At 41.8% G+C, this 26,422-nt stretch overlaps 2 protein-coding genes across 2 annotated transcripts in view; one reads left to right on the forward strand and one right to left on the reverse strand.

Moving 5' to 3' along the window:
* FZD4 (frizzled class receptor 4) overlaps positions 1-4,039 on the reverse strand; it is a 4,443-nt gene extending 404 nt beyond the window's left edge. The window contains 3 exon segments of the mRNA XM_006926697.3: positions 1-2; positions 5-1,097; positions 3,416-4,039. The exon segment at positions 1-2 is cut by the window's left edge and continues 404 nt beyond it. Coding sequence (XP_006926759.1) covers positions 1-2; positions 5-1,097; positions 3,416-3,703 — 1,383 coding nt within the window. The 5' untranslated portion in view covers positions 3,704-4,039.
* A 14,552-nt stretch (positions 4,040-18,591) lies between these two features.
* Positions 18,592-26,422, forward strand: part of TMEM135 (transmembrane protein 135) — a 239,027-nt gene continuing 231,196 nt past the window's right edge. The window contains exon 1 of the mRNA XM_025042936.1: positions 18,592-18,722. The gene's annotated coding sequence lies outside the window, so the exon portion shown is untranslated. The remainder of the gene's footprint in view (positions 18,723-26,422) is intronic.

Consider the following 26,422-nt stretch of genomic DNA (forward strand, 5'->3'; position numbering starts at 1 on the left):
TTGGAGATTTCATAGAAATAACAAGCAATCACACAGGTTGCAGGAACCGTGTACAGGACAGAGAAGACTCCAATTTTGACCATCAGTCTTTCCAACTTGTCTGTCTTTGTCCCGTCCTTTTGAAGATTTGAACGAATTTTGAACAAGGCCACCAAACCTGCAGCAATAAACAAAGTTCCGATCACCAAGTAAGTGAAGAGAGGAGCCACCACAAAGCCCGTGAGGGCATCAAGGTTTTGGTTCCCGACATAGCACAGTCCAGTGAGTTCATCTGCATCTACTAGTCTCATAATCAAGATGACAATGGTTTTCACTGCAGGGATGGCCCAGGCTGCAATGTGGAAATAAGAGCTGTGCATTTCAATGGCTTCATGACCCCATTTGAGTCCTGCTGCCAAAAACCAAGTGAGTGTCAGAATAACCCACCAGATGGAACTGGCCATTCCAAAAAAGTACATCAACAAGAAAATGATTGCACATCCTGTGTTCTTAAGTCCTTCTTGGATGAGAACAGGTTCTGCTGCCTCTTCAAAATCGCAGGATATCCTTTCCCGGCCTACAGTCAGCCTCACAATATAAGCAATGCTATAAATATTATAGCACATACTGAGAAATATGATGGGGCGCTCAGGGTAGGAAAACCTAGAAGAATCAATCAGGAAGGTCAGCACTGTGAAGGCAGTGGAGATGAAGCATAGGCTGGCCCACACGGCCATCCAGATATCGGTGAACTCCTTGGCCGAGCGGCTATATAAGCCAGCATCGTAGCCACACTTGAGAACGCAGTTCAGGCTCCTTTTCACCCAGATGTACTGATCGGAATTGGTTCCCACAGAATGGCACTCTTCCCCAGGTTGGATGGGGGTTTTGTGAGGTAACGGCACCTCCTCGTCACCTGGCCCTTCCATGCACATGTGGTTGTGGTCATTCTGTGGTGGAAATTTGCTGCAGTTCAGGCTCTCCGGCCAGGCAAATCCAAATTCCTTCAAGACAGGTTCACAGCGTCTCTTTACTGAAAGACACATGCCACCGCATGGGCCTATGGGGATGTTGATCTTCTCTGTGCACATTGGCACATACACAGAACAAAGGAAGAACTGGAAAAGTAATGAAATGAACAAAGAAAACAGTGACTTGGAAGTGTGACCAAATGCTTGCACAAAGCTGAGTTAAATGCTTCCAGCCAAAGTACATATATCTACTTTTAAATCAGCCTATAAGGCAGTGGTCCTCAAACATTTTGGCACCAGGGACAGGTGCTCCTATGAGAATCTAATGCCTGATGATCTGAGGTGGAGCCGAGGCGGTGATGCTAGTGCTGAGGAGCGGCTGCAAATACAGATGAAGCTTTCTTTGCTCTACTGCTGCTCACCTCCTGCTGTGTAGCCCGGTTCTTAACAGACCATGGACCAGCCTGGGAGTTGGGGACCCCTGCTATAGGGAGTCTGGCCTTTTATGTTGACCTCAAACGAGGGTGCCTAATAATCCATCACTTACACACTTTTCTTCTTTTGGTTCTAGTAATTCTTTCCGAGAGAACATAAAAATTTATAAAAAGGATCCGAAGAATATAATCCCTTTTGCACAATACTTAAAGGAGATAAACCTTAAAAAATTGACTTTGAGTCTCCCTCCCTATTTGAAAGAGCAGAACAGGCTAATCAAATGACTCAGTCATTTCGGTGATGGGGTGATTTATTTTTATCCCCATTTCTTTATCACCATAAAAATAAGTGTTAAAAAATATGTATATCCAGCTTTTCTCCTGTTAATATTCTCTCTTTTCTCTACTATATCTCCTAAAATTAGTTTTTAATCAGTCTCACAATAAAACAGAAAATGTCGTAATAAGACACTGTTAGACACGAGGATGGGATGCAGGCTGAGGTCTCTGGTCACCAGGGGCTTTGTTTGGCCATGTTTCCATAATGAATAATAATGAAGCACAATAGGAAAATATAAATGTTAAGTCCCTGAAACTGCAATACCGGCAGGGGAGAGTCCAGTTGCTGTCCTCAATTCCTCCAGCATTGATAAACAGTCTGCTTGGCTCCTTACAGATGTTGTCTATGAAGTCTAGAGTTACAAGTAACTATTTTCCAGCATGTAAAGAGATCCAGTCCTGTCCTTCAAAACAGCTTGGCTGCTTCCCCAGGATACATGTAATTAAAAATATATATCCCTGCAAAAGCTGATTCTCCAACGAAATTCCCACTGATGTCAGGATATGTGCTGTTTCCAAACTGAGAGTTAGAGGATCATTTCTTAAGCTTTTATAACATAATTCTAAAGTTCTGAAACTTACAAAGGGACATTTCACCAGCAATGGGTCCAATCCCAATCATCTTTCTGAAAACACAATCCAACTTTTTAAATCACCTATATAAAAATATGCACTTAGTAAGTAAGCTGCCTGCTTGTTTCTTATCTCTCAGAAGTTAGAACCAGAGCAATGGATTTCTAAAGCTTTTAGCCTGGAGGACTATTCCCAATTTTTTCCCAACTTCTCTCTTTCCTAAATTTCTAAAAATCATGCATAGTCTCACCAAACAAAATACAACCAGTGTTTTAAAATTTCTTTTCTGTTCTTTTTCTTTTCCAATGAATTGGTTGTTGTGTTTGTAAGACTGTAATCACCCTGTATATGCAAATTCTTTCTTCACTTACTATTGTAAGGTAAACATTTTTCTGTATAATTATGTAAGTTTAAAAATTTTAATGACTGCAGAAAAAAAAAAAAATCTTCCAGTATACAAACTAGCTTTTTGGGGCTTAACCATACCATCACCTTTTTCTCAAGTTGTGTTTTCTCCCCTTCCAAGTATTAAACCTGCCCTCAACCCTGAAGATAACAACGAACTCAAGCCAAGCCAACCATTCCTTTCTGCATGACCTCTAAAATCATGCGAGACGACATGAGGTGGGCCATTCCGCAGAAAACCGGGCAGTGGTGTTTCATTTAATAAACCACTCAATATGGGGGAGAAATCAGGTCGGTGAGGGAGGAGAAGTTCCCAGTTCCTTATCTCTCCTTCCAAGTCTTAGCTGCAGCTGGCTGCCCTGCCGGGGACTCGCCCACTGAGCTGTGGCGGCCAGAATCCTTGGCAAAGATAACCCTCAGCTCCACTGGGGTTAGGGGCTTGGCCAGACACGGGTGGGCAGGGGAGAAAAACGGAAGGGCGGGGTGTAAGAGGGGTTCTTTAGCAGGCCAGATGACTTACACAATGTTTTGGCTTCCAGTCCCTGAGAAGGGACAGAAAGGTGGGGGTGGGGATAGAAATCACTTTTTCAGGATACCTATGCCCTTCAACCTAGGAAGAGGGCAGGGGCCTCGATTTGGCAAGGGCTCCACCGATTTGGTGTGGTGCGTCCCTGCCCAAAGGGTCCCGTCAGGGGTGGGGGTGGGGTCGCCCACCTGCAGCTGGCTGGAGCAGCCGTACTGGATAAGCGGCGTGAAAGTTGTCAGCTGCAGCTCGGCGTCCGTCTGCAGCTCGTGCCCCACCAGATTGGGCATCTTGGTCACGTTGTAGCCCAGGTTCTGGCACATGGAGATGCGGATGGGGTCGCAGCGCCGCTCCTCCTCGTCCCCGAAACCCCAAGCTGGCCCCAAGAGCAGCAGCAGCAACAGCAGCAGCAGCCGCAGACTGAGACCGACGCCCCCCGGCCCCCCCAAGACGCTCGGTCCTGCGCCCCGCCAGACCATGGCCAGAGCCGGGGGCAGTAGCGGCGGCGGCGGCGGCGGCGGCGGGGGCTACTCCAGCAGACACCCCCAGTTTGCACGGGGGCGTCTGTTGCCCGCGGTGCTCCCAGCTCCGGGGCAGGGAGTGTGATACCGCGCCAAGGGCGATGAGGGGGCAGCGGCCGGCTCTCCTGCAGCTGCGCGCAACTGTGTGGGATATTAGACTCCTGGGGCCACGGCGGAGAGACAGACTGCGAAGGTCATGGCTGCAGGCGGCAAGCCCCCAACCTAGCGCCCGCCGCGTCCACCCCACGGCTCCCCGAAGCCCGCCAGCACCCAGCGCCCCGCAGCTCTCACTGCCCAAGCCCTCTGCGGTGCTAGAGGTTCGCTGGGCGGTGGCGGGGCGGGACGGGCAGCGCGCCTCTCCAATGGCCAGGCGCCGTGGGCAGCGAGGGGCGGGGCCGCTCTGCTGCAGGCGGGGCCAGGCCCCGCCCACCGGCTGCCCTCCGCAGTCCCTCCCTTCCTCCCCTGAGCGCCCCGCCCCGCTTCTCGGCTCTCACTTTCCTCCCACCGGGTTCGCGGCATTCAGGGGCCAGGCGGGTTTAGATCTGAGTCGCTCCGGCCCCGCGAGCCTGCCCCCTCCTCTCTCAGGTGAGAAGTGCTCCCAGATTGGTGGGCTCTCTTTCCTTTTCTTCTTCCAGCTGTCATCTCGGCCCGTGGCCATCTCCCCCTCAGGAAGATAAACGTACACAAAGAACACGGAATTTAAAGAGATTGTGGCTTTAAATCTCAGCTGTGTGACTTTGAGCGAATTGCTCAACCTCTGGGCATCGGTTTCCTCATCCGTAAAGAGACTTGGGAGGATTAGAGATAATGCGTAAAACGCTTAGCACGGTGCCTGGTACAGCGCGAGCTCGCCGCTATTTTCACTCTTGCTTGGGTTGGAGCCGGGGCCCCTCTCCCCGCCCCCAGGCTGGGCGGACCTGCGCCTGGGAGCTGCCTGTCTGCAGCCACGAGTGGGGGAGGCGCCCCCGAGCAGCCGACCAGCCGACGGTCTCGCGCTCCGATTTCCTCACCGTATGAAATGAAATTCCACAGGGGGATTCGAAAGGAAATGAGACCGGGACGCTCCGTGCTTCTCGGCCCGCCGCCCTTCCTGTCTCGGGGACACGGTTTCTAAATAAGGTTGGGAGGGTGAGAAGGCACGAGGGGAGAGGCATGACCTGTGCAAGAGCAGGGGCATTGGGGGGTGCCAAGAAGGCGCACAACCACCGGGGCTCCCTTCCCCCAGCCTCCTAGGCATCCCTCCCCTGCAGCCTGCTTACTAACTTATTGTGCTTCTGCTTCTGCGTCGGGGATCTGGGGAACATGAGACCCACGTTTCTATCCAACTTTCCCCTCTCTCATTCCCAACCCTCTCCACCCCCACCCACACCCCTGGGACGGAGCTTTGAGTTAGTTCACCCTCTCGGATTTACCAGTGGAACCCTCAGCAGGTGGATTCCTACACCGCTTACTTGTTGCTTTACTGTGGTCAAGATACTGCACGTCTCTGAGCCTCGAACTGGCCATCTGTAAAATGAGGTTCACGTCTACTTCACACAATTGTTCTAACGTCTACTTCAGACATTGTTCTAAGAATCGAATGAGATAATGCCTGTAAATCATTTAGCACAGTGTCTGGCACGAAGTAACTGCTGAATATCTTGGTTATTGTGGGACAGCCTCCTGCTTTCCAGCATCTGTCTTTCCAGATGACAGACATCTCCCATAGACCAGGTCTGGGGACTTGGGTAAAGAGCTTTATACTGTCTTTCTGAGATTGTTTTGTCCAACACTTGCCACTGGTTTCCTGGTGCTTGGTGACAGGGACGGCGTTTCTGTGCAAGTTTGTATCCTTCCATTTCAGCTAAGTCTGGCATATGGCAGAGGCTGGATATAAGTTGGAAGGATGTCTAGTGTGGTGCTCATATTCTGTTTTGTACTTTTAGTTTTCTTATATTGGCAGGTAGACTTGGCTGAGGGAAATACTGGAATCACCGTTTTTGGTATTTGGCTTAAAACAGTGTTGGGCACATAGAAGTTGCATCATCATCATCTCCTAGGGAAGGAGACTCCATTAGCCCCTTAAAGAGATGAAGAAACTGAGGCTAGAACCAAAGTAATAGTTAAAAAATGAAAGATCAGTCAAACTAGGGCCCAAAGGAGGCCTTTCAAAGATGGGGAACAGAGTTGCTTCCCCCAAAAAGTTCCCAGCTAGAAATCTACATACTCAGCAATAGGATTGAACTTTCTGTGTACCTGTGCTGAGTAATGCAGAAATGGATAAATGATTAGATTCATGAATCAAATGAAAAGATGACCCCCACCCTCTAGGAACAGGAGGAGGCAAAGAATAAATAACTGTAACTCAATGTGGTAAGTGCACAGAGAGATAATTGTGGGTAAATTGAAAGCAAAGGTAGCTAAGTTCAGAGGGCTGCTAAGAGGATCGATGACCTGTGCCAGGTACTGTGTGACATGCTTCATACGCATATTTTGTGTTTATTTCCCACAACAGCTTGAGAAACCGATTTTCTGAGAGGTTAAGCAGTTTGCCCAAAATCAAAAAGTAAGTGACAGAGGACTCAGATTCATGTCTGGCTGGCCCAAAAGTCTGCGTGCAGTGCATGGTACTGCTCTCACAGAGGACACACTTGACACTCAGCTTACTCCGTAGTTAAAGATGACTCTTTTGTGAACTGGGCCTCTTATACCTGGCATCCCTGCCTCAGCTTGCTTGAAGCAACTGTCTCCTTTGAGAACACTTGAAGAAACCCCTTCCCCTTCAGAAGCTTTTCCTGTCAACAGCTTTTCTTTCCCTTCATAGAACTCATCTCAGTTATTTTCCAAAAAAGAAAGCCAGGGGAATCACATTTCAGTGTGAATGTGGAAAGAAAACAAAGACCACAACTTAGAGCTAAGTCTGAATGGCCTGGAGCCCCTCAGCCTCCCTCTCACAGAGTGGTTTACATAGTCGCCAGTCTGCTTCTGGTGACAGGCATGGCATGTTTGTCTTTGTTGCAGAAAACACTTCCAGGCAGAGGGCTCTTCACCCTGTGACATGCAGGGCACTTAGGAGAGGAGCAGAGTATAGGAGCATGAGAATAAGGCCTTCCATGAACCTAGAAGGCAGGCCATGGGCCCCTAGTGGCTCTGGCATGAGTGCCTAGGCACTTCCAGCATCCACTCTCTGAGTAGTAAAGATGGGCAGCTCTCTAAGGAGCTGTAACAAACATGACTTCAGGGGGTTGGTGGGCAGTTGGAGGGCTCCCCATTTGCATCTAATGAGAGGCTGAGTTCTAATTAACTCCTGTGATGTATTAATTTTTCAACCTGACATTTTCTGCTCTAATAGATTCTTGTAATGATCCCTAAATTAAAGGCTGCATTTGAAGACTATCCTTTAGGTTAAAAACCACCACCTAGGGGGTGGGGGCCCGTAAACAGCCTTTGGCTCCTGAGGAAAACCTCTCAATTTGCAGTTTTTTGCTAACCCAATTAAGTGCTGAAGTAGTCACCCCACAGCCTGCTTTTCATTTTCTGTGAAACAATCCAACTAATCCATATTCAGTAGCTTCCAAGAAAAGTCTTATTCCAACCACTCATGAAGAAACCAGCTTCATTGAATCTGGACAGAACATTTAGAACTCACAAAGACCTGTCTTGATAGAAAATGCAAGAAAGTGGTTCATTATTATCCTGTTTAGTTTTTGAGGGGAAAATTCAATGGGCCAAAACCTCATAAGGATTGGGAATTTACTGTGGAACAACAAGCATAGGGAGAAGCCACGCCACATCCCATAAGTTTAGAGATAGTCTGGGTACATCTTCCCTTGCTTCCAAACTAGTTATAAAACAAAAATGTGTGTACTGAGTAAAGCAAAAGGGAACACTAATCTTGCTCAAAGTGGAGGAATCAGAGGCCACAAAAGAGCAAGTAACAGTTCTTAAGTGTAACTATATTTCCCAGAAGTCCCTTCTCCACATGATTCCAGATTGGGATTGGCCACAAGAGAAATTGGGATTGGTACAAGACTGGGGAAGTGGAAGCGAAGTAGCATTTTATGCTTTGAAAGTCAGTGTTGGATGCCAGGCACAGTGGCATCTCACACACATTGTCTCTAATCTACTGGTTCATTTGATCTGAGAAAGCTCCGGGAGCTGTCTCCTTCAGGTTCTCTGAGTCATGGGCTAGGTGTGCTAGTGGCTCCATGGCTAAGATCTCGAGCTTCTGTAGGTTACTTGCATCATCAAGAGTAGAGGTGATTAGGGACAGACATGGGTTCCAATTTGCCCTTGACTTCCCAAACTTTGTTCTCAGTTTTCCTCCTTGGTTGCAATCTTGGCTAATCTATAGTGACTTCGGGCCCAATACCAGGACCAAAGGCAAGGTTTTGCCTAGAGTGCTCTGCTGGCTTCCACAGTTTTGTAAGATCTAATCCTTATTATAAATTCTTTATTGAAAACCTGTTAGTGGTTTCCCGTGGTTGTTGGAATAAAATTTTTCAGGCCTATGAAGTCCCGTAAGATCTGACCCCATCTCCCCTCACCTTTGTCACATTTTCTGCCTTGCTCACCACACTCCAGCTACAGTGACCTTTCCCCTTTTCCTAAAATGTGTCCAGCTGGTTCCCGCGGTAGGGCCTTTGCTGTCTCCTTTAAATAAAACATCCCCTTCCCATGGCTGCTCTTCCTGACAAATGTAATTTCTTCTGAGAGGTTTTCTCTGAACATTCACGTCTTAGCCTCCCTACAGTCACTCACTACTTAGCCCTGTTTTATTTTCTTCATGACATTTTCCCATGTCTGACACTGTCCTGGTAATTTAATTGCTTGTTTGTTAATGTCATCTCTCCTAACTAAGAAGAATTTCCACGAGGACAGGGTCTTAACTGTCTTATTTACCAGCATATCCCTAATGCCCAGCAGGTACTCAGTAAATATTTGCTAAATGAACAAACCTGTGTAGTGCCTACTGTTGTTCTCCCCATTTTACAGTTGAGGAAACAGTCCATGAGAAGTAAAGAAACTTGCCTGAGGTCCCACAGTAAATGGCAGAGTTAATATTCCAGCACAGGTCCTCCTGCCTCCACGGCCTGTGCTTCTGACCATTATGCATCCTACTGTAGCCACTTTGTTGCCTCCACGAGAGTCCTCTGGGTGCAAAATGTATCATAGCATGTTAAAACTGCAAGGAACCTTTGATAATCAGCTAGCTCTTTGCTTAGTCATCAGAATAAAGTTAATTAACAAATACGGATATATTGAGTCCTTATAGTATGTGCTGCTAAGGTAACTAAATTGCTTCCAAAAACATGGCAAATATTAAGGATGACTCATTTATCACATCCTGGGAATTTCCAGATGCCTGCATTTTTATCTGATTTTCCTTCCGTAGCCCTCAGTTTTCCAGTTTCAAGAATTTGGCTGAATTTGAGGCCTTGCTACCTTAGTTTTTCTTCATTATCCCTTTTTGCTTTGAGAATCTATACCTGGGGTTTCATTTTTATTCTAAAATGAGAAGAAAGGACATATTTTAGGAAAACAGTTTTCAGGTATGTGCAAAGAAATGGTAGAAGCTAGTAACATCTTTTAGACTACCAGAGACTGAGAAGGAATCTTCCAAAGCATCTGCTGTTGAACCCCACTTAACAGGTAAAGAAGCTGAGACCCAGAGGGTGGATATGATTTATCCAAGACGGGGTATCTTGGGGTAACTAGATATCCTTTACCCTGCCTCCAAGACTCTTTCTACTACATCACGCTGCCTTCTTTCCACCTCCTTGCCCAGAAAACCAGAATTGCTGTGGAAACCAGCAATCGAACCTGAGGCTTCAGACTTCATATACAGGGAGCTAGGTCATAGATTACCCTGTATAACCAGGCCTTTTCTCTTTTTCAATAATACTGCCACACGTGCGAGTGAATAATACTACTCATACACTAAGAATGACTAGACCTGTTTTGCCTGCCTGTCCTTCAGAGTGGCCAATCCCTCCTCTACCTCAGCCATCCCTTTACTCTGTCCTCCTTATCCAAACATTGTATTTCGGAAAAGCTGTATCAGATGACTTTCTCATTTCTGCTTCTGTGACTGGCTAAGCCTCCGTTGAGGGGTGAGTCAAGGCATCCCTACTAATGAAGACTGAATTATAGCATCCCCATGAGGCCAGAACTGTAGGAGTTACATAGCTCAGAGAATGTCAGAACTGGAAGATACTCTTGGAGACCAAGGAGTCTACTTTATCACCTCATTTGCAGATAAATGTGGATACAAAGGGAAAAGGAAATGTTAATTGACTGTTTACTTTGACACTGCTAGCTAGACATGAAACAAGTCTAGAACCCAGGCCTTCTGACTTCACAGATCAGTACTTAACTACATCAGGCTGAAACCTTGGCACTTAGAACACGAGGAACACAATGAGCCCCTGGGAAACGATGTTGAATGACTGACAGTGTGTTCCAGCAAGGAAATTAGGGCATTCGTTTCCTTCTTAGAATTAAGCCCTATCATAGTTACTATCTACAGGAAAAGCAAAAGCAATCACAAAATTTCTTTATTGCCCTAGGGTTTTGGTGAGAATATATGAAGGTCCTTACCAAAGGGCTTGGAAAATTCTGTTAGCTTTCCTTCATCTATTTGTTGTGGCATTAAGTTAAAACTTGCCTGTGTTGTGGTACTTACGTCCAGATTTCTCCACTCCTCATGCTAGAGATAAATTTTCTGTGCCTCTTAGTAAGGGTGATGCTATGTGAAATTCCTGGGGCATAATTTATCTTCTGTTCTAGCTTAACTGTTGCTGCCATCTTGCTACCAAAAAAGAGTGTAGACTAAATGCTGAAAATGAATGTATGGTTAATTTTATGTGTCAAATATCTGGGATACCCAGATATTTGGTCAAACATTATTCTGGGTATTTTTGTGAGGGTATTTTTTTGGATGAGTTTAACATTTAAATCATTTGACCAAGTAAAGTAGATTGCCCTCCCTAATGAGAGTGGACCTCATCTAATCAGTTGAGGGTCTAAAGAGAATAGAAAGGCTGACCCTTCCCTGAAATGAGAAAATTCCTTCTGCTTTACTGCCTTTAAGCTAGGACATTGATTTTTTCCTGCCTTCAGATTTGAACTGAACTATTAGCTCTTTCTGGGTCTCAAAACTGGTAGCATTCACACTGGAATCACACCATCATCTCTCCTGGGTCTTCAGCTTGCCAATTCACCATGCAGTCAGCCTCCATATCCAATTCATTATAATACACACTTCTCTGTCTCTGTCTGTCTCTCTCTCTCTCTCTCTCTCTCTCTCGCTCTCTCTCTCTCTCTCACACACACACACACATAATGAAACAGTGGAAAGATGGAAAGAATCTGAGTTTTTGCAGATATGATTGAGCTATTGAATTAATCAACTTAAGTAATCCTTATGTCTGGACTTGTGGTTAAGTAAGATCATACATTCTTTTTCTTGTTTAAGCCACTTTTAGTTGGGTTTCCTATTTCTTGCACCTGAAGGCGTGATAACTGACCCAGCAATCAAGCCAATAGAATTGTTGTGAATATTTAACAGTGGCCAATAAATATTCGTTCTCATCTCAGCATCCAAGTTATAGTGTAAGACTCTCTCCCTAATAATGATAATCCCTTTTGTTTGTCTTTTGTTTGTCACAGAGTGTTCCCATAGGCATTCTGCTACTACACTGTGAATTTCTTGAAGACTGAAACCACTTTTAATTAATCTCTAGCTCTAGTTCCTAGCATAAGTGTTGAATATGTCTTAGACTATATATCTTAATGGATTTCTTCTTCACTGATGCTTACTTGGAAGTAATTACCTACGAACTTAGCAAAGTGAACTTTATACAACTCTAGATGTGTACCTCACAGTAAGTCGTTGGTTCAGTTTTCTTCTTTGATTGGCAAACCTTATTTCGAGAATCATGTGCTTACATGTTAACTGCTATTATGTAAGGCCTGTGCTATATTGAAGGCATTATTAACTTAATAACCCATCATATGGACATTCCTGACTGTTAGGTTTGACACCAAGGACAGAATTAGGTTGCTTGGAAAGACTTGGGTAACTCAGGGCTCTAGGAAGAGCAATAGAAAATACTAAATGTGATTCTAAAAAGTAAACAAGAATTTTAACGATAGACAGCTATCAGCTAGATGTCTCTTCCTGCTAGAGGATATGTTCTTCTATATACCATACACCAGAAACAAGAAAGAGAGGGAGAAGGATCCCTATGAGAGATAATTTTGTCCATGTGTTAGGGGCATGGAGTGTGGAGTGGAAGGAGGTTATCAAGGAAAAGGAAACCTATGGCTGTTTGTACCTTTGGGCTTCTTCCAAGAGGAAGAGTCTCTCTAAGGAACATTCAACTATTTACCCTGCCTCCCATGTAGACTTTGTGAATGAAGGGAATCCTTGACCAAGAAACTCTTCTTCATGGTCAGTAAACCTGTAAAGAAGTGATTAATATCATTTCAACAGCTATTTTCTAATTTAAGCTCTAAATATTCTAGAATCTAGAGGATCAGCGGTATGCCTCAGGAAATTGCATTTTCTGTCAAGTACTCCAAGTGATGATGTCGATAATTTTTCAGACCCTACCTTGACTCTTACTGATACAGAAACATCTGAGCTAGGCGTGATATTTTGAGGAAACTCCTGCCAGCTACCTACTATGGCCTAAAATGTCTTTGTCAGGCTTTGTCTGTGAGGGTGGGGCATGTACGTGGGCGAAGTTTGGTCTGGAGAGCATGATGCTTAGGTATTCTCTTCAGGAGGTCCTTGCTCATGGTCCCCTCTACCCACACGAGGAACCTTAACCTTGAACAAAGGGCATGCGCAACGTCAGTGCTGCCTCTAGCCCATTCTCTGTGAAAACTAGTAAAATTATCTCCTCTAGGTGGATACTGTCTATGGGGATTCATGGCTTGGCGAGAGAGAGAAGGCTAGATTTTAGCCCCACTTTTCACAATAGGGTGCCTCTGTACAATGACTGTACAATCTTCCAACCATACCGGAAGGCCTTATGTTATATGAGACCATCCCATTGTTTTTTTACCAAATGAAGAGCATAGTAATCTGAAGATTAATTTAAAAAAATAGCTTTTGGGGGTCTCCGATTGAGCCCTAAATTAACAGCATCCCTTTTTCCATTGGGTTCAAAATAAGTCAAATAAATAAACAAGCCAAAAATATTACTTTTATTCATGAGACAGGTTATACCGATCAGTAGATGCTATAGTTCTAGTGCAAAAAAATAGCTACCCTTTATTCTCTGACTAGTATATACCAGGTGCTGAATTGACACTATATCTAACTGCACCCTTCCCAACAACTTTGAGAGGTAAATATTATGATCCCCATTTTGTAGACGAGGAAACTGAGTTGGTAAGTGGAGGAGAAGTCAAACCCAGGCCTTACTATACCCAAAGTTCCCATCTTCCTACTTGGCACGGCCACATCCGGGGAACCAGCTGGAACTTCACCCAAAACTCAATTAAATTAACCAACAATTCTTGAGATTTCCAAAATTGTCCTCTGGCAGAGTTTTTTCCTTTTCCCAAGGTTCTACCTTTGGCACAAACCAAAAAGACTTGGCTTCTCCAGCTGATGTAGAAATGTGTAAAGCCTCAAGCCCTCTGATTTCAGGTTATTTTTCATTGCCCCTGGGAGCACTAGATCTTCATTAGCCAGCATGGATGTACTATTTTGAAACAAAATGCATTTCTCAGAAAACTTAGGCATTGTGCCATTTCAAAGATCTATTTTATATCATTGCCCAGGTCTTTGGGTCTCACAGTACAGTGTCACTGCTGTCATCCTTCAGTCTGGGCTTTGCTGTCTATGGAGAAGGGTTACTTTGTCTAGCATTTGCTTCCCAAGCATGTTGGAAAAACCACATTCACAGACTCAAAGAGCTGTTTTGCTCTCATAGTTTTCCTCAGTATGAAGATAGATTTTTTTTTTTACTAGTTCTCATCTTAGATCTGGTTCCTTAGAAGCAGAGTCTGAGATGAGTTGTGTTAAAGTGATTTATCCAGTGTTTTCAAGGAGGAAGAGAATGAGAAACAAGATAGGAGAGGGAAAGGGGGCTAAAGAAGGTTTTGGCTTCGGTTGGAACCTAGCTTTGGCTTGATCCCATGGGGAGCTTTGGAGCACAAATTGCACCACAGAGTTAGTCTTACCTTAAGGTTAGGAGGGCTGGCCTTTTGTACCCACCAGGGCAGGCAGTTTTTGGCCACTGGCTGTGGAAACCATGTGTATGTAGCAACTTCCTGGTCCAAGTGGCTTCATCTTAGCCAAGGATAATTCTCCAGAGAAGGGGATAATTGTGGGTTCTATTAGCCAACTCTCCCAGCAGTTCTGGGAGACTGCCTGGGTGCACTAGTTGATAAAAGGGATCTGGAGAGGGCACCAACACCAGTTCTGAATCCTAAGACACAAATATTGCTTGAATCTGAGTGTTGGTTCATTAATCTCGGAGTTCCCAGAGATAATGCCTCATTATACATTCCTTTCTACACATTTAATTGGTGAGCAAACCAAAGCAAAAATCACATAGCAAAATAGTACTACAGTTTTAATAGTTGTAACTAAAAATAAAGTTCAAGCGGCAGTCACCATATTTCAGCATTTGGCCAGCCTGCTGAAATACATAACTCTGAGTGCTACAGCATAAATTCCACTTTATATCCTTCATGACAAGTAATACTGCATATAGTTCAATCTTAAAGTATGACCAACAGGTGGCACCAGAAGCAACCACACTTATTCCAACAAATTTATGTATTATGTGTGTATTTGCTGAAATTTCAGTTGCTCTATACTTAGATTTTTCATGTTGAAAAGGCACTCATAGCATTAAATCCAAACCAAAACTTGACAACTTACATTTTTCTATTTGTAGGGTTATTCAAGTTTGAAAAAAAAAAAATAGGGTGATAGGGCCAGCGAATTCAGAAAGAAAACATCTATTCATTAGCAAAAGGAAGGAAAAAAGACTGAAGTCCTGCATCCTTTTCCTTCAAGGTCTCTTGAGTGTATAAATGCCGAAGATTATTAGGAAATATTTGAATAACAGGATAAAAAAGTCAAGGATACTGCCTCCAAAACATGAACTTTATTCCCCACTGAAAACAGACTTGGATGGCAACCAAGTTGTTCAAGGATTGCCCTGGCCAGTATCTGACCGCAGGGTTCCACTCCGGGAAAAGCCTCTGAGTCTAGTGTTCACCATTTTCAGGCTGGTTTCTTTTGAAGTTTGTACTGTATTGTTGGTGAGGGGAAGTAAAGGGGGGCGAGGGGTGCTGCTTCTTCCAATTTTTTTTCAACAACCAAGCATTGCACTCTTTTTCTACATCAGGTAATTCTAAGGAGCAGAATGACTTAGAGGACAAAGCACTGAACTGAGAATTAAGCCACAATACACTGAACTGAGAATTAGGCCAGTTTTGTTATTTGATTCTCCAGCTATGTTAAAAATGGGGATACTGAGTCTCAGAAAGGTCATATGGTTCTTGCCATGACCTCAATCATGTTCCTCTAACCCCAAGGCCAAGTTAAATTTAGATGTTCCATAAGCTCACCATGCAGATTAGGACAAATGATTTCACCTTACTGGGCTTCAATTTCATGTATAATGAAGAAGCTGGACTGCATGGCCCCGATGCACTTTCCAGCTAGGAATCACCAGATTCTGAGTAGTACGTGTAGAGTGCAGTGTCTTGTGTACTAATGGGGACTGGAGGTGTGGTTTGGCACATAGTCAGTAGGAAGGGAGGGTAAAGCTCACTTTGATAGTGTTCCAAAGTGGAAGGTGACACGGCTATTATACAATGCGTTAAATAGTCTGGTTCTTGTATTTGGGGGGAAAAGTAAATGCCAGGTCCTGATTAGCCTTTCCTATACCTGTCGTCAGCTTATTATACTGTAAACATTGTGCCTCTGGGAGCTTTCCTTTCCAAATGAAATGATCCCACGGTTTGGAATTCCTCTTTCCATGGCATGCTCTTCTGCCATGCCATAAATTATTTTCACTGCCTTTCTCTGAACCTTTACTATTTTTGCTCTGCCTTTTTGACAGCAAGACAGATTAAAGGGAGATTAAATTTTTTTTTTTTTTTTTTTTTTTTACTTAAAAGATAGAAGCAACAGGACTCTTCAAGGTTACATATGGATTCCTTGCTCAAATATATTTCCATAATGTGAATGGGAAGTCAGGAAGGAGGAAGAAAAGAAACTAACCTTAATCTAATGCCTACAATGTGTCAGGCTCTCTGCTAAATTCATTTGATAGCTTATCTCTCTTTACGCTCTCAGATGAGAGGCAGTGCTGGTAGTGTGGATAGACCTGGCTTCTGATCAGGGCCCTGAGACGGCTTCGCCATGTGATTCTGGGCAATCCGTGTAACCTTTGGTTTCCTTAATAAAATGCTTAGTATTGGCCCAGAGTTAGTGCTCAGTGAGTGTTAGCCAATATCATTATTGCTACTCCAAAGGGCAGATCTTATCTATTTCATATCACATGAAAACATTAAGGTCCTAAGAAGTTAAGTAAAAGATTTTCAAACTCAGATCGATGTGGTACTGTTATGGATATCTGCTGTTTATTTTCCCAAGCACCCTTCTTTCCCCAGGGAAACCATCCTACCCACTTCCATCCCCATTATTTTGCTAGAACAAAGAGTTCTAGCAGACAAAGAGTGAACTTGGGAGCCAGACAGCTTGGTTCAAATTTCAGCTCTACCATTTGTTAGCTATGTAACTTTGGATAGATTGATTCCTTAACTTTTCTGTGCCTTAGTGTCTTTGTCTATCAAATGAGGATTATAAAGGTTCCTGCAAAGATTAAATAAGCTGATAAAAATGAAGTGCTTACAGCAGTACCTGACACTGTAAGTGCTCAGAAAGTATAAAATATTATTCTTCTTACTTTATCCGTCTCCTAGCTACAAGGGTGGGCACATGACTCAGATCTGGCCAATCAGATCCTGTTTTCTTGTTTACCATGATTGGTATAGAGTAGGTTTAGCAAAATTTTTCTGTGAAGAGCAGATAACAATGTTTAGGCTTTGTGGGCTATACCATTGTCCCTGTCACCACTCCTCAATTCTACTGTTGTAGCAGAAAACAGACATAGACAATACGTAAATGAATGGCAGCCGTGTGTCAAATAAAACTTAAATTTATGGGCATTGAAATTTGAATTTCATATAATTTTCAAGTGTTACAAAATATTACCCTTTTTTTCCCCCAACCATTTAGTGATGACAAAACCATTCTTAGCTCATGTACTGTCCAAAAGCAGAAGGCAGGCAAGATTTGGCCTCTGGGTCATAGTTTGTTGTTTGATAGTTTGTTGATTCCTGGTCTAAGGAATGAGCACATGACCCACAAAGGGCTGAAGTCCTGCCATGAGATCGAATTTGTGGACACTGGGAGAGCATGTGTGCCTCTTCCTATGGATCATGATTCCCATGGCTGTCTTCCTTCTCACATGGAGAGATGCTTTCTGTGGCAGGAGAGAATGAAGTCAACAGCAAAAAGAATCAGAGCCAAGCAGAGCCAGCTAAAAGATAGGGAAACTGAGCCCTGAAAACTTCATTTGGGCCTCTAATTCTAGCCATGCCTATCGGTTCCATGAGCCAATAAATCCTTTTTAAAAAAATATTTTACTAATCTAGTTTGAGTCAGGTTTTGGTCACCTACAATGAGAGTGTTATCGTAGAGACTTATGAGCTTGTTTTCCTCATACTACACAATACTACCTTACAAAATCATTAAGAAAAAGGGAAAACTAGCATGGATTATGTATTTACCATGTGCCAGGCAGTTTGGTAAATGCTTTCACATGTGATCGTTCATTTACTTCTTTTAACAACCCTTTGAGGTTGGCACTATATTCCTCATTTTATATGAGTACAGACATATTTGATGCCAGTACATTGTTTGACCAGATCCAATGTTGATGGTGGAATGGAGCAGCTTAAAAGGATTTTTAAAGAGGTGGGGGAATGGACTGCTCGGGGCCCTTTTCTCTTCCACTGCATACCCCAAGACAGAATGATGGAAGTGTAAATTCTGTCAGGGCACGCTTAATCCCTTTTCTGGGAAAGAGAGCCTGTACTGATCAGGAATTCCTAGTGTTCCCTCTGGCCATTCTGGGCAGTGGGGAGTGGCGGTCTTGGAGTTTCTTGCCCAGCTGCCCAGTAGAGAGTGGACGAGCAGCTGAGGCACACTGATGAACAGCCTGGGTTAATCCAGGCTGCAGTGTGCAACTCCCTTACAGGAACGATCCAGGATTTCCTTCAGAAGTATCACTTCACAGCAGCTGGCTGGCTTGACTTTGCCAACTGCTTGACCTCTGGCTGCACGGGAAGCTTCAGCAGGTAGAACTTGGCAGCCTGAGGAGCAGACACACCCTGAGCTCCTTAGGACAGAGCAGGAAGGTTTGCACAAACAGGGTTTAGATGATACAAAATGAGAAAGGAACCAGGGGAAATAGTCCTCCACATCCATTAACCCTCACCTTGATACATCAAGCCCTATGAATTTGGGATTAAAGACAAAGAACTACCATTTTAATAGCTACTACTTATTGGACAACTATTTTATCTCATTCCATTTCTTATTAAAATAGCTACCATTGTTTTTCAAACAATCACTGTATACCAGGCACTTTACCTACATTATTCTTAATCATCTCAACAATCCTGCAAAGTAGATGTTAAATATTACCTACAATTTTACAGGCAAGTTAACAGATGACTAGAGGTTAAGAAATGACAAATACTAGGAGGAAGGAGAATTCGCAGCTGGTCTGTCTCGTTTCCACCTCACTGCCAAAGGGGATGAAGGATTAAATGAGAAGACAGGAACAATACTTAACTACCCTCCAAGAGTGTAAAGACAGGTTAAGTCACCAGAATAGAAATGGAGCTTGAGGCATGAATATACCTCCTCAGGGTCTGGGACTCTTTTAAGGTAGGGAGTTTTCTTATTTTGTGTTTACTTGGTGTACCCTCATCACCTAACTCTTACTTGTCCCTGAGCAGGGACACAAAGAATGTTTGTTGAGTGAATGAGCAAATGAGTTAAGCGTCTACTTTTTGTGAAACAGAAATGGCTGAGAGGACACTGATTTGATGAGACCCTCTCTTGGTTTATGTTGCTTTCTGGAACTCTTAGAAATCACGTAAACTCTTAAAGGCATCTACACTACCGTTAGTGCAATGGAGTAGAAGTTTACTCAGTTTCACAGCTCATTTTGTAGGCAGTGATTTACCTAATGACACCCTAGCGGCCTAAAAGAGTTAATGCATCTGTGGACGAAAAAGGGGCCACATACTAAACCTGACAAGCTCAGGGGAGGCCAGCCGGGTGGGCTTTACAAACTCAAAGAGCAAAGTAATCACGCAAGGTAGCCTGAAATAAAAATTTCTAACAAACAGAAGGTCATAGTGAAAAGTCACATCCTAGGCCTGTAGCTTCCTGGACAGATGTCATTCTTTAACTTTATAATTATCTATTGTCTTTGTGCATATAAGGTAGCATACCTTTGAAATGTCAGAGTTATCTACTTTTCTAGACCCCTGGAAGGCACAATCACTGGCACCAGAACACAAGACCACATTGTTATTTTGTTGCCCACATACCATCTTTATGTGCTGTAAATGTTAACTATCTGGTACCCACCAGTGTAAAAGAAGTATGTCTCTCCATTTTGCTTTTTAGCCAATCTCAGAGATTTCCCTTCTGCTTTCTCCTGCCTCCCTAATTTAATACCAATGAATTGCAGGTAACCCCCTTTACAAATCTTTTTTGATTCTAATGTATAAAATAAGCTACAAAACTACCATTCTCTAGAGCATTTTCTCAGTCCGTTGAGATTTTGCTTCCCAATAATTGTCATCAGTTTGGTTCAAATAAACTCTTATAAATAAGATGTTTTCTTAGGCTGGATGTTCTTTTGTCAACATATCTTTCAAAAATACCCACTGGACTGCTGGGGAGTATTATTGAAGCAAGGAAAGACTGATTCATAAACTTCATTTAGGCCTTAAACATTTTTTTTCTATTATTTAGTTACATTCTATATTATTTTATATTAGTTTCAGGTGTACAACATAGTGGTTAGGCATATATATAATTTATGAAGTGATCCCCCAATAAGTTTAGTACCCAGCTGGCACCATGCGTCGTTATTACAATATTATTGACTACATTCCATATGCTGTACTTTACATACCTGCGACTATTTTGTAACTGCAATTTGTACTTCTTAATCCCTTCACCTTTTCCACCCAATCCTTGCAACTGCCCTTTCATCTGTCAACCAGCAGTTTGCCCTCTGTATCTACGAGTCTATTTTTGTTTTATTTGTTAGTTTATTTTATTTTTTAGATTCCACAAATAAGTGAAATTTGACCCACAGGCCAAATCATATGGTATTTGTCTTTCTCTGTCTGACATATTTCACTTAGCATAATAATCTCCAGGTCCATCCATGTTGTCACAAATAGTAAGATTTCATTCTTTCTTATGGCGGAGTAATATTCCATTGTATACATGTACCACAGCTTCTTTATTCAGTCATCTATTAATGGACACTTAAGTTGCTTCCATATCTTGGTTATTATAAATGATGAAGCAGTGAACATAGGGATGCATATATCTTTCTGAATTAGTGTTTTAGACTTTTTTAGATAGTTACCCAGAAGTGGAATTGCTGGGTCATAAGGTAGTTCTATTTTTAATTTTTTGAAGAAACTCCATACTGTTTTCCATAGTGGACCAGTATTCAGTCCCAATAGTGAATGAGGGTTTCCTTTCTTCTACATCCTCACCGACACTTGTTGTTTGTGATTTATTGATGACAGCCATTCTCACAGGTGTGAGGCGATATCTCATTGTTGTTTTAATTTTCATTTCTCTGATGATTAGTGATGTTGAGCATCTTTTGATATGTCTATTGGACATCCGTGTGTCCTTTTGAAGAAATGTCTGTTCAAGTCCTCTGCCCATTATTTAATTGGAATATTTGTTTTTTTGGTGTTAAGCTCTATGAGTTCTTTAGAACTTTTGGATCCTAACCTTTCATTGGATATATCATTGGCAAATATCTTCTCCCATTTGTTAGGTTGTCTTTTCATTTTGTTGATGATTTCCTTTGATATGCAAAAAGTATCTAGCTTGATGTAGTTCCATTTGTTTATTTTTTTCTTTTGTTTTCCTTGACCAAGGAGATATATCAGAAAAAATATTACTAAGGACAATGTCAAAGAGTTTACTGCCTTTACTTTCTTCTAGGAGTATTATGATTTGAGTTTAACATTTAAGTCTTTAATCCATTTTGATTTTATTCCTGGGTATGGTGTAAATAAGTGGTCTGTTTCATTTTTTTACATGTATCTCTTCAGTTTTCTCAACACCATTTATTGAAGAGACTGTCTTTACTCTATTGTATATTCTTGCCTCCTTTGTCATAGATTAAATGACCATATAGGCATGGGCTTATTTTTGGACTGTCTGTTTTGTTCCATTGATCTGTGTGTCTGTTTTATGCCAGTAGCATTCTATTTTGATTACTATAGCCTTGTAATATAGTTTGATATCAGATAGCCTCATACCTCCAACTTTTTTTTTTTCTTTTTCAAGCTTGCCATTGCTATTCAGAGTCTTTTGTGATTCCATATAAATTTTTGGATTATTTGTTCTAGTTCTGTGAAAAATGCCATTGGTATTTTGATAAGGATTGCACTGAATCTATAGATTGCTTTGGGTTGTATGTACATTTTAATGATGTTAATTCTTCCTATCCATGAACATGGTACATGCTTCCATTTATATGTGTCATCTTCAATTTTTTTTCTTCAATGCCTTATAATTTTCCGAGTACAGGTCTTTTACCTTCTTGGTTAAATTTATTCCTAGGTATTTTATTTTTTGATGCGATTGTGAGATTGTTTTCTTAATTTCTCTTTCTGATAGTTTTGGTGTATAAAAGTGCAACTGATTCCTGAATTTTAATTTTGTATCCTATTACTTCACTTAATTCATTTATTAGTTCTAATAGTTTGTTTTTTTTAAATTTGGGGAGTTCTCTATATACAGTGTCATGTCATCTACAAATAGTGAAAGTTTTATTTCTTCCTTTCCAATTTGGATACCTTTTATTTCTCTTTCTTGTCTGATTGCTATGGCTGGGACATTCAATACTTGAATAGAAATGGTGAAAGTAGACATCCTTGTCTTGTTCTTGGTCTTAAAAAGCTTTCAGCTTTTCCATGTTGAGTATGATGTTAGTTGTGGGTTTGTCATATATAGCCTTTATTATGTCGAAGTATGTTCCCTCTATTCCCATTTTTCTGAGAATTTTTATCATAAATGGATGCTGGATTTTCTCACATGCTTTTCTGCATCTATTGATGTGAATATGTGATTTTTATCCTTTGTTTTGTCTATGTAACATATCACATTAATTGATTTGTGGATATTGAACCAACTTTGCATCCCAGGAATAAATCGCACTTGAACATGATGTACGATCTTTTTAATGCATTGCTGGATTCGGTTTGTAATATTTTGTTGAAGATTTTTTTTCATCTATGTTCATTAGGGATGTAGGCCTATAATTTTCTTTTTTTATAATGTCTTTTTCTGGTTTTGGAATCAGGGTAATGGTGACATCGTAAAAAAAGAAATGCTTAGGAGCTTTCTCTCCTCTTGAATTTTTTGGAATAATTTGAGAAGGATAAGTGTTAATTCTTCTTTGAATGTTTGATAAAATTCACTTGTAAAGCCATCCAGTCCAGGACTTTTGTTTGTTAGGAGTATTTTAATTCCTGCTTCAATTTCATTAGTAGTTATCAGTCTGTTCAGATTTTCTGTTTCTTCCTAACTTAGTCTCGGAAGATTTTATATTTCTAGGAAGGTATCCATTTCTTCTAAATTGTCCAATTTGTTGCCATATAATTGTTTGTAGTATTTTCTTATAATTCGCTGTATTTCTGTCGTGTCATTTTTTCACTTCTCTTTCATTTCTGATTTATTTTATTTTTTTCTTGATGAAACTGGTTAAAGGGTTATCAATTTTGTTTATCTTTTCAAAGAACTAGCTATTGGTTTTACTGATCTTTTGTATTTTTTTTAGACTATTTCATTTATTTCTGCTCTGATCTCTATTATTTCCTTTTTTCTTTTCCTTTTGGGCTTTGTCTGTTATTCTTTTTTCCACTTCCTTTATGTATAATGTTAGATTGTTTGAGACTTTTTCTTATTTCTTGAGTTTGGCTTATATTGCTATGAATTTCTCTCTTAGAACTGTTTTGGCTGTGTCCCAGAGATTTGTGGGGGGGTGGTGGGGGCATTGTGTTTTCATTTTCATTTGTCTCAAGGTATCTTTTGATTTATTTCTTGATCTTGTTAACCATTTGTTATTTAGTAGCATATTATTTAGCCTCCACATATTTGTATATTTTTCAGTTTTCTTTTTGTAATTGGTTTTTAGTTTTATACCATTGTGATCAACGAAGATGCTTGATATGATTTCCGTCTTCTTAAATTTATTGGGATTTGTATTGTGGCTTAACCTGTGGTCTATTCTGGAAAATGTTCCATGTACTCTTGAAAAGAATGTTTATTCTGCTGCTTTGGCATGAAATGCTCTAAAAATATCAACTAAATCTCTCTGGTCTAATATGTCATTTAAATCCACTTTTTCCTTGTTGATTTTTTTTGTCTGGATGGTCTATCCATGGACTTCAATGGGGTGTTAAAGTCCTCTACAACTACTGTATTACTGTAAATCTCTCTCTTTATGTTCATCAGTATTTGCTTTATATGTTTAGGTGCATAAGTATTTACAATATTTATATTCTCATGTTGGACTGATCCCTTTATCATTTTGGTATTTTCTTCTTTGTCTCTTGTTTTAGCATTTGTTTCAAAGTCTGTTTTGTCTGATCTAGGTGTTTCTACCCCAGCTTTTTTTTTTGTTGTTTCTATTTGCATGAAATATCTTTTTCAATCTCTTTACTTTCAGTCTGTGTGTTTCTTTCAATCTGAAGTGCGTCTCATGTAGACAGCATATGTATGGGTCTTGTTTTCTTATCTATTCAGCCACCCGATGTCTTTTGATCGAAACATTTAGTACATTTACATTTAATGTAATTGTCGATAAATATGTAGTTTTTGCCATTTTATTATTCATATTTCTTTTCTTCTTTTTAAAGAAGTCCCTTTAACATTTTTTTGTAATATTGGTTTGGTAGTGATGAACTCCTTTAGCTTTTTCTTTTCTGGGAAGCTCTTTATCTGTCCTTTGATTTTAAATGATAGCTTTGCTAGGTAGAGTTATGTTGGTTATAGGTTCCTGCTTTTCATCACTTTGAATATTTCATGCCAATCCCTTCTGGCCTGTTAGGTTTCTGTTGAAAAATCAACTGACATTTTTAGAGAAGTTCCTTGTTGGTAACTAACTGCTTTTCTCTTGCTGCTTTTAAGATTCTCTTTGTCTTTAAATTTTGGCATTTTAATTATGTTGTGTCTTGGCGTGGACCTCTTTGGGTTCATCTTGTTTGGGACTCTGTGCTTCCTGGACTTATATGTCTATTTCCTTTATCGGGTTAGGGAAGTTTTCAATCATTATTTATTTAAATAGGTTCTCGATCCCTTGCTTTCTTTCTTCCTTTTGGTATCCCTATGATGCAAATGTTGGTACACTTGATATTATCCCAGAGGTCCCTTAAACTATCTCCATTTTTTTTTAAATTCTTTTTTCTTTTTACTGTTCCTATTGGGTGTTTTCTGCTACCTTGTCTTTTATTATTGATTCAGTCTTCTGCTTCATCTAATTTGCTGTTGATTCCTGATAGTGTCTTCAGTTATTATAATCATCATTTCTGATTAGTTCCTTTTTATGGTTTCTATGGTTTTTTTTATGTTTACTATCTCTTTGTTGAAATTCTCACTGAGTTCTTCTACTCTTCCCCTAAGTTCATGGAGCATCCTTATAACCAGTGTTTTGAACTCTAAACTCTAGTAGATTGCTTACCTCCATTTCATTTAGTTCTTTTTCTGGAGTTTTGTCCTGATCTTTCATTTGGGACATATTTCTTTGTCTCCTCATTTTGGCTGCCTCTCTGTGTTTGTTTCTATGTATTAGGTAGATTTGCTATGTCTCCCACTCTTAAGAGGGTGTCCTTGTGTAGTAAGTATCCTATGGGGCCTAGTGGCACAGTCTCCCTGATCACCTGAGCCAGGTACTCGGGGAGTGTCTTTGTGTGAGTTGTGTGAACCCTCCTGTTATAGTTGAGCCTTGATTGCTGTTGGCATGTCAGTGGATGGGGTTGACCCTCAGGCTGACTGGCTGTGAGAATTAGCCATGACTACAACATAGGAACTACTGTGTGGGTACTGACCCCATATAGCAGGATTCTCCCCAGCAGGACTCTGGCACCTGCCGAGACCACCCTTTGGGTGTTTCATTTCTGGAGCTAATCAGTGGGTGCTCTGTTATGGTCTGAAGCTGGCCACTGGGTATGTTGGTTCTAAGACCTCTTGGGAGGAGGAGCTGTGCTGCAGGCCAAAGTCACACCCTACCTGTGCCTGGCCAGGGGCCACCTGTTAGGAGCTACAAAGTGATTCATGGTTGGTAGCTTCTTGTGCTGGGCCTGAAGGCATGTGGGAGAGACCACGCTGTTAATCGAGGATGGCTGCCATCAATACCAGGCTCAGGGCCGTCTAGCGAGAGTCCTGATGCACACTGAGGGCAGCCGCCTCACACCCAGGGTTCATAGAACCCTAAGAGTTACCAAGAAAATCTGTGTTGTGGGCCCAAGGCTGGCTGCCAAAAAACACAGGCACCAAAAAAGCCCCAGGTGGCACATAACCTGGGCGGGGAGGGGTCCCAGGGAGTCATAAGGGTGGGGTGAGTGGTGTTCACTAATAATGCAGACTTAGATTTGATGCCAATGCTGGGCCTGGGGATGCTCAGCAACAAGCACAGGGAACGCCCAGGCCAGCTGCCACCTTCCTGGGGCCTGTGGACCTCTGCAAACTTTTAGGAAATTCTGCAGCATGGGCCAAGGCTGGCTGCCTGCTGCCGAAAGCTCATTTAGGTCTTTTTTGCTGAGCCTCAACCAGACAGTGATCAAGTACTGGGTGCTGAGAAAGTTAAGCAGAGACCTCCAGAAGGCAAGTCTTTCAAATGGAAAAGGAAGGTAAAAGAGGGGAAAAAATGAGCAAAGAAGTAAAAAACCGGAGCTTTGGCTATTTCCTGCTTATCAGACAGGCCTTGAACCCAATTCCCTTTTGCTTGCTCTTTGGGACAAGGCTGAGTTAGCAAGCTATAAATTCCACCAGTGTAAGTGTGAGGAATGTGGAGATGAATGTGAGGAAGTCTTCGTTCCAGAGGAAATGGCATAATAGTGGGCCAGCTGGAGATAGAAGACAGAAAATGTCTCAAGTGTGAGCCAGTGGAGATTTGAAATTAGAATCTGGGCTCAACCTGCCATCTAGCTTTTAAGATTCTGATTGTAAATGGATATGGCTGTCAAGTATTTGGAGGAAATTTTGTAGAGACCTGAAATGACACAATATTGATTTACCAAGATAAATGATTGCATATTTATTTGATCATTTCAGTCAATGTATCTTCTTGGCAAGGAGAAGCATTTTGTGTA

Source organism: Pteropus alecto, unplaced genomic scaffold (genome assembly GCF_000325575.1).
Source record: "Pteropus alecto unplaced genomic scaffold, ASM32557v1 scaffold7, whole genome shotgun sequence".
NCBI lineage: Eukaryota > Metazoa > Chordata > Mammalia > Chiroptera > Pteropodidae > Pteropus > Pteropus alecto.